We start from the raw sequence: 8,144 nt of genomic DNA on the forward strand, positions 1-8,144 counted from the left end.
ATTGTTCCTGAATGTCTGGAACAATGACAAACATGGAGGTCTTTCCCATATTTACTTCCTCTTACTCCCACAGAGGAGTTCTAACCCCTCTCCAATTCAAGTGGGGAAACAAGCAGGCCAATTGAACTACAGCCACCTTTCAGTGATTACCAAGAGATGTGGCATTAAAAGGCTACAGATGTCTGTCACAGGAGACCTGTTGTACATTAGATTTGTTCTTGTACAGATTAGCAGTACTGCACATAAAGGAAACCAAGTATGTAAGCAAGTGGTAAGTTGTATTTATTATGAATATGCATCATTTTACATAAAAAAAAGCTGTTGCTTGACAAATCAAGTTAGGCATCCTTGCAATTCAGATTATACTGTTCATATGCAAGTCTGCATAGCTGAAACCTCAGTCCATCACCACATGTGTCAGACTCAAGTTTCACATTACACTGGACAAGCAGCTAGTTACATGTTCCAGAACAACTGAGTTGACTCAGAGTTTGAAGGCTCTTTGATCATATAAAAGGCAGCAACAGGTCCTCATTCCCTACTCAGTTCCTCTAACAATGGAAGGAAAAGCCTTATCAGCATGTTCCAAAGGGAATCTACAGGGTAGAGGCTCAGACTGTTAGAGTACAAGAGTTTAGAAGTAATGACAGTACAAATGACACCTTGGGACAGTGCAAAGCTATAGATCACTTTTGGGGGGGGGGGGGGGTATAACTCAGAGGGGCTGGTATCCCTCCAACTTCTTCCTCCTCCAGATGAAACAGGCCACAGCAACTGCAACAATGAGGACCAGCAGGAGGATACACAAAATCATGGCCAAGTTGCTACTTCCTTGGACCACAGGACAGGGGTCCTCTGTAGGGAAAGGAAACATCTGTCAGACATGTTGGATCCTGACTTCCCCGAACATGCTGTGACCAATTTATCTCTTGAACATTTACACTCATACTGGAATTGTCAGCAGTGACCTACCAGGACCAAAAGCAGGTCCTGTGAAGTCCAATGCCTGAATCCTTTGTTGGAAGACTTCCAGGGTAAGATTCTGGCCCATTGAGACGGACTGCTGGTTACAGGCATACGAGTGGCACAGCTGGGCACTGAAGAGCTGTACAGATTCATTCTTGGCTGTGTAAGTTCTCTTTTTAGGGTCTGTAAGGCAGAAAAAGCCACCTCTGCATTTTAACCTGCTTGCACAGGAATTTGTAACCAGAGCGAGTCAGTCTCATGAATGAGATCAGAAGTTACTCAATGAGTGACAATAGATTTAAGCACATGTTGAGACATTTTAAATTAGAAAACTGCACTTCCAGGAACAGTCCTAGGAGACCTTACCTGCATTTGGAAGTGTGATGGTGACCAAAACTGAAACAGTGCTCACATACACAGTGTTGGTGGTGGTGTTCTGGAACACATTGAAAGAACCAAAATCCAGTTACTTCAATGCAAGTTAACGGCATATATTAAACCACCTCAAATTTTACATCACCCCCTTCCCCACGGGCACAAACCTTCTGAAAACGAAAGAATATAACCCCTTCGTCAAACTTGAGGTGGAGTGTTGCTGTGGTCTCACCACAGCCTCCCACAGCAACTGTGCGGGAAGGCTGGATTGTGAAGATTCCCTCAGACTGAAAGTGAGAGAAGGAAGCAGCAAGGTCTGACAGAGGCAGCATCTTCACATACAGGATCAACGGTATCTTACCATTATGTAAAAAGGTGTTCTGAACACCTCTATGTTAACCAAGAGGAGTTGAGCATGGTGGTCCTTATAGCTTGTAGGATAAGCATTTTCATCATGAATACTAAGTGTTATCAAATCACTCAAGGTTTTGCAGCAATCTTTTCAGCTAGAAAAGATTAGGAAATTACTACAAAGAAACCAAGGACCAGTTCAATATGAAGCAAAATGGGTGCCTGGGTCCCCCAGAGGAGGGCCTTTACATACCTCATTCTTGAAAATGGTGCGGTAGGTCACCCTTATTTGTAGGGCCATCTCTGCCTTGACACACAATATGCCACCTTTCCTCTCAATGGTGTAGTTGCCCACCACCAGCTCGGGTGGTGTCGGGCCAGCAGCTGGGGTGGTGGTAGCCATAGTGGAATAAGCAGTCTTTGTGATGCTAGGTGCCCGTGTACCAGTGGTAAACCCAGTTATGGTGGTAGCATGACCTTCTGTAAGGATTGTGGAAGCAGTCTCTGCTGTAGAAGACAGCACCTTTGATGGGGTTGTCTCCATGGGAGTTGACTTTGTAGGGAGGGCCTCAGTCACCACAGCGGTGGTTGAAGCATTCATGGTTGTAGGTACCTCTGTTAGGGTGGTAGATGATGCACTAGCGAATGCCCCTGCGGTGACCGTGGAAGCCATTTGGCTCGTCTCCGTAGTTGTAGAAGCCAACTCCTCCCAAGGGTAGGGAAATTTTGAGGAGACTGGCCCCTCCATGGTAGAGGTACTCTCTTCAGTGGTAGAAGCCAGTTCTTCTGAAGTGTAGCTCATCTTTGTTGCAGATGTTTGCTCCTCTGAACCAGAGGCAGTTTCCACAGTAGAGGAAGCAAAGTCTTTCCAATTGTAAGCACCATCTTCCATTGTTGAAGATGGATCTGATACAGTGGTCATCTTCATAGTAGACGCTGTTTCAGGGATAGAAGTGACACCCCCAAAGACTGGCCTGTGACCATATGGCAAGGTATACAGGTATGGTGCAGTTGGTGGTATGACATGTACAGATGTTCTCTTCTTGGAGAATGAGATGGCTAGAGGAAGAAACAGTGCAACCTGTTTATTCATAGTGCTGACCCAGAGTATAACTAAGCATTGCTCTATAGGTGAGCTCTAATCTTGATACTAGAAAGGGTAATCTTTAATACACAAGCTAGTGTTAGAGCTGCCTTCAGGTCCAAATCCTGCTTTTAGCTGTACCAGTACCTTCATATAAGGGACATACCCTTAATTGTGCCAGTAGAAGGTACCCAGCTGTATAGATGGGTAAATTTGAACATTGCAAGTTGGAGAAACTGCTAGATGAGCACATATGGTTGCCAGGTTCCTTCACCAGGTCACATGGTGGTATGAGGCTTTAAACTGAATTGTAAGAATGCTAGTAACTGATTGGTGCCAAAATGGCAGTGTGTGGTAATAGTTATAGTATGTTTAACATTACTAGTCAATTCAGAACCAAGTTATTACCTCTAATTGAGGCCTGTTCACAATTGCATCGCTGCATTTGCAGGGAAAAGACTCAGCATTTCTGAGTTATAACAAATGATACTTCTCCCCTTTGAAAAAAAAAAAAAAAGTTAGCTTTACTTTATGAGCCAATTCAGAAACAAGCTATTCAAGGGAATCCTATACCTGCACAGGCAATTAGAATTACCCATGTACTGCATCATACTAGAACAGTCATACCAACTTCCCTGAAGACAGTCAGGCCTCCACCAGATTGTGGCATTGAGTGTCTTTTCACTAGGTTCAAACCTAATGATTATTCTCTAGGCAAACACCAATTCTACTCAAAAGTTGCACAAGTGTACTACTTAATCCCTGTAAGGAAAGACAAGAACAATTTTCTATTTAATTACTGTGGTGGTTAAAGTTTAAGGTAGTGTTTAATAGTTGCATCAAGTGGTGATTCACAATTTGATCATCCCTGTCAGACTCTATATCTGAGATTTTAGCTGTACTAATGTTCTATACACTTAGACACACTGAGTTGGGAGAATAATCCAAGCAACTTGTCATTTGTTGACTAAACACAAATGAACCAAAGCCCAACTAGTCTGCAATTGCTTTGCTGATCATTATTTACAAAGAGTGATCCTATTGAGATTGCTGCACCAACCACCACAAATGTCATCATGAATTGCAAGGCTATACTTTCAGTTCTCAGAATAGAAATGGAGTATTCCCCCCCAAAAAAAAAAAAAAAAAAAAACCCCACACAAAACCTCTTAAATGCACTACAAAAGATGTTCAAGAGAAAATGCTCACCTATGACCAAGGACAGGGCCAAAGCCATTGTGAGCAGACGCAGCCTGGTTCTCCTCATGGTGACCATGGGTCCTCCAAACAAGACACTGATGATGTCCATCAAGGTACTCAAATCAGCATTAAGTACTTCAGGGACCAACCCCGCTCACTGCATACAAAACACAAGGGAGCAACTCCCGTACACTAGACAGTTGTCAGTCATTCATCCCGCGCGGCCTTTTAACTGATCGCTGGCTCGTGAAGGACGCACGCGACGGGGGCGTTCCGTTACGGAGGGACCCGCCCACAACATCTAAATATGGTCAATCCAGGGCGGCGCTCATTAACGGAGGACAAAGTCTCAATTTACGGTATTTAGCCTAGGGAACTGAAATCCCAGGGTAAAAACTGCTAATTGACTATAGGATAGATTAAGTGGACCGACGCAAATTGTATCATGAGTCGTGTAATATTTATTCTGTTTATCAGTTTTATTGGAAATTTTGTCTTTTTTACTTGCATTAATTTTAATAAAGATGGAAAAATCAGATATTATTATTATTATTATTATTATTATTATTATTTACAGCGGTCATTAAAAAATAGAAAGCTAGCTCAAACATTTAAATTAACCGGCTTTCGCAGATTCACGCTCGCTGTATAGTTTATACTAGCCAAAATACGTGCGGATAAATGTTTCAAAAGTTTCGAAAATTTAATTTGGTTGCCATTTAAAGACTTAATTCTGTCGATCGATGCGACATGATTTTTTGACGCTTATAATTATTTACAGCAATAGCCACACAACTTATATATATATGGAAATATGGTATTCCATTGCTCGTAGCGAATATAGTCAGAGCTGGAGTCTGAGAAGAGCGTTTTAAAGTATGGACATAGATAGACCCTCACTTCGTCATTCTCTAAATTTACTGGAATCCTCTGCTGTAGTATTGCCTGTGCAGCAAGGGACTGCCCTGAACTACTTAGTTATAGTTACACGGCTGTATAAATGAGCAATTAATTGGAATTAGCTCGGTATACAAACATACCATTGTGTTTGTAAATCGCTAAGTTAGAGGAGAAAATCGTCAGCTAAATGAATGCAATTTGAGATGATGCGGTTCTGATAACTTACATTTGTTCATTTAAGATAATGATCCCTTCCCCCCCCCGCGCCCCGTCAAAGCGACTTACAGTATTACGGTTACACTTATTTACCCGTTTAATACGGGTGACTAATTTTTGTTGCAGCAGGAGTTAGGAAAGTACCTTGCTCGAGTACTACAGTCGTGGTACAGAGTCAGAATCTGAGAGAGGAATCGAACCTACAACTTTCGGCTCTAGAGGCAGTAACTTTAACCACGATGCTAGCAGCTGTCTCGAGAACGTCCTCTTAAGATGATATACAAATTTGGAATGTTACATTTAGACAGTAGGAAGCAAAAAAATCAAGTTAGCCACGTTTACAGTTGCTCGGCTATTGGCGAATGTGACATGAGCGTGAAAACTACAAATCCCACAATTACCATGTCTTTGACTGTATTACACGTTAAACCCTGAGACAGTTGAAAAGCGTCATAACAGCGCGACAGACGGACAGGGAGCAGTGTGGCAAGACGCTTAACAGAGGCAGGGGGTGATGTGAATATTATTGGTTTACAGCCGCTGACATTCAGAAATAAACATGTGATGCTGATAAATAACTGAGGCGTAACTTGTCACATGCTGTAAATGTAGTAGGCCGCTGTTATATACATTCGTGTGGATAACGAGCTAAAGAAGAGCAAGAGAGGCTGCTACTACTACTAGACTAGACTAGGCGGAGGTCTCTTGAGCCGCACGCGAGTCTCGTCTCGGTGAAACGAGTCAGGACATGTCATCATCGTGACATGGACTCCAGCGTGGCCTTCCTCAAGTACGAGCTGGTCTCCACCATCGAGCAAACGGTGCGCTGCGTCGTGGTCGTGAAGACCGTGCCTCGGGCGGGGGACGCCGGCACGGGACACGGGTGGTGGCGCACGTGGCCAAGCTGAAGCTGCAGGCGATGTGTCACGGACGTGTTTTGTAGAAGAGTGTCTGCCCCATGCTAAGTTGATCGAGGATTTACATCGTTGATTTCGTAGGACACTGACTGACTGTTTCTGCGTTGTTGTGTGTTATGCTGTGTATAATGTATGTTTTCAACCAAAAAAAGTGTTGTCTTGTAATGTTTAGACTTTGGTGACGGAGATCTACAGTAGCATGACGATGATGACCTTGACTTTCAACGGCTGTCCTATTAGCCCATTATAATAATAACAATTATTTCCATAATTACCCAACTTTTGGTCATCACGCCTAAGGCAGAGCGCCCATCAGTGGTACAGCATCGGTCGTCCGGTACCGCTGCCAAACCTTTTCTTATTTGGGTTTCGCTCTTGTTTGTCAGTCCGGCGGTGACTGCCTTTTGTTTACGATTCCCTTCAAGTGACTTATGTAAAATTTCCAGCAAGCAAAAAAGTAAGTGTTGTGGTGGTAGAGAAAAGTATAACTAAAACAGAGAAGCAGATCTGGAAATGCAAGTGAAAACAATAAAATGCATGGCATGAAAATACAATTATAATACTGCATTAAATTTACATTGTAGCATGAATAATATGTGAAATTAGTGAAAAAAACAAAGCCCTGTTATACAGTGTAACACCTGAGCATGTTGATTGTTTATATTGTAGACACTCATAGTTTATACAGTACAGTTACAGTTCAGAGTCACCCTGTAAGGAGGGAGGGCAAGTCCTACGCCACGTCTCACCCGAATCTGGTTCCTCAGCTGCTCGGCCTCCTGCCGCAGCTGCTCCAGTTCGCTCATCGTGCACCGGGTTGGGAAAGAGGCAACCTGGGGGGTCAAGAGGGACGCGCAGGCGGTCATCACACCACCCACTTGTTCCTCTTTCAAAACGGTATAACATTAGACAGAAATGTGTGTCCGACATGACAGCAGGGGGCGATTTCTGATTTCAGTGGTCACCCCCAGCCCACGGATCAGTAAGTCAATGGGACAGGGGCTCGCAGATCTAAACAACGGGTAAACGATAATGTATCAGCAGGGCTACACTTCCAAAGCCAGGTGTCTCATGGGGGCGTCACCCAAAAGACAATTCGGGCCCAAATGTCTTCCCCGAGGCCCAACATCGCTTGCGTTCCCGTCCTCTCCAACAAAGCGTCATATAACACTTTGTGCTTGAGGAAGGCATTTGCGTAAGCGTCTGCCAGACGGGAACAGTGCTGCACGAAAAAGAGGCAATCCAATTTTAAGGGGAAGTCAGGGACCGCCCCCCCCCCTTCCGCCCCTGTGCTTCCCTAGGTACATCACCTCCCTCCTCACAAACTCATGCTTCCCAACCCATACCAAGCCGAACACGTCTTTCACAAACCCTTTCCTTAAATTGCGAGGCGTGGGGTAGACATGAGCCAAATAAAGTAAGGACAAGGACCTTGCCTTCCACAGCCCCATCTTCCGCCTAGCTATCGCAAGACGCTCCTCCCAGTTGACCCGGGCCGCTCCTTTTGAAAGAAAACTCACACCCGGCACAAAGTGAGAGACCACCAAAGGTGTCTTTTCGCGCTCCCCAGAATCCGAAGTACTTTACCTCTGTCTTCCTGAGGTTGAGCGCCGAACCCGAGGCCCTACCGAACGTCTGAGTCAGGCGCAACGCCTGGGCGAGTGAGCGGTCGGAACATGCAAACAGGACTGTGTCACCTGCGTACTGGGCCAACTTAACAGTCCTACCCCCGCCTCCCGGAATGAGCAACCCATCTATTCCCGGGTGGGCCCGAATTGCTGCCGCCAACGGCTCCACGTATAAGACGTAGAGGAGGGGAGACAGCGGACACCCCTGTCTGACCCCACTCGTCTGGGGCAACCACTCCCCGAGAGAGCCGCTGATAAGAACCCGGCGACCAACCTCGTTATAGAGTGTTCGGACCCACCCGAGAAAGGTGGGGCCCAATCCCAACCTGCCCAAAACGTTAACATGAAAGTATGGTCCACCCGATCAAACGCCTTCTCCCGGTCCAGGCTGACCAGCGCTAGGGGAATTCTTCGGTCCTCCACCCAGGCGATCGCGTCTCTATGAGATGTAAATTCCAGACTGCCGAGCGCCCGGGAACCCCGCACGTCTGGTCTTCGTGGACCAGG

General features: G+C 45.3%; 1 protein-coding gene across 2 annotated transcripts; it reads right to left on the bottom strand.

Annotated features, from left to right (window-relative positions):
* Positions 1–261: 261 nt before the first annotated feature.
* Positions 262–4,184, bottom strand: LOC108920204 (macrosialin-like). Of its 2 annotated transcripts, none has more exons than XM_018728796.2 (6): positions 3,986–4,184; positions 1,946–2,751; positions 1,509–1,628; positions 1,333–1,402; positions 973–1,149; positions 262–855 (listed from the first exon to the last, which is right to left on the bottom strand). In XM_018728796.2, exons 1-6 carry the CDS (start codon positions 4,083–4,085, stop codon positions 716–718), a joined length of 1,413 nt encoding a protein of 470 aa, XP_018584312.2. In that variant the 5' UTR covers positions 4,086–4,184; the 3' UTR covers positions 262–715. The 2 variants fall into 2 exon arrangements, with proteins under 2 accessions (XP_018584312.2, XP_018584313.2); XM_018728797.2 differs by lacking the exon at positions 3,986–4,184 and adding an exon at positions 3,185–3,236.
* Between the last annotated feature and the right edge of the window lie 3,960 nt (positions 4,185–8,144).

The sequence above is a fragment of the Scleropages formosus genome, chromosome 21, assembly GCF_900964775.1.
Source record: "Scleropages formosus chromosome 21, fSclFor1.1, whole genome shotgun sequence".
Classification (NCBI taxonomy): domain Eukaryota; kingdom Metazoa; phylum Chordata; class Actinopteri; order Osteoglossiformes; family Osteoglossidae; genus Scleropages; species Scleropages formosus.

Bases quoted from the DNA above. Each gene is read 5' to 3' on its own strand.
- LOC108920204 (XM_018728796.2), bottom strand. From the start codon at position 4,085: ATGGACATCATCAGTGTCTTGTTTGGAGGACCCATGGTCACCATGAGG. The intron at 1,403-1,508 runs GTTTGTGCCCGT...AATGTGTTCCAG, and splicing joins TATTCTTTCGTTTTCAGAAG to AACACCACCACCAACACTGT. The intron at 856-972 runs GTAGGTCACTGC...CTTTCCCTACAG, and splicing joins AGGACCTGCTTTTGGTCCTG to AGGACCCCTGTCCTGTGGTC.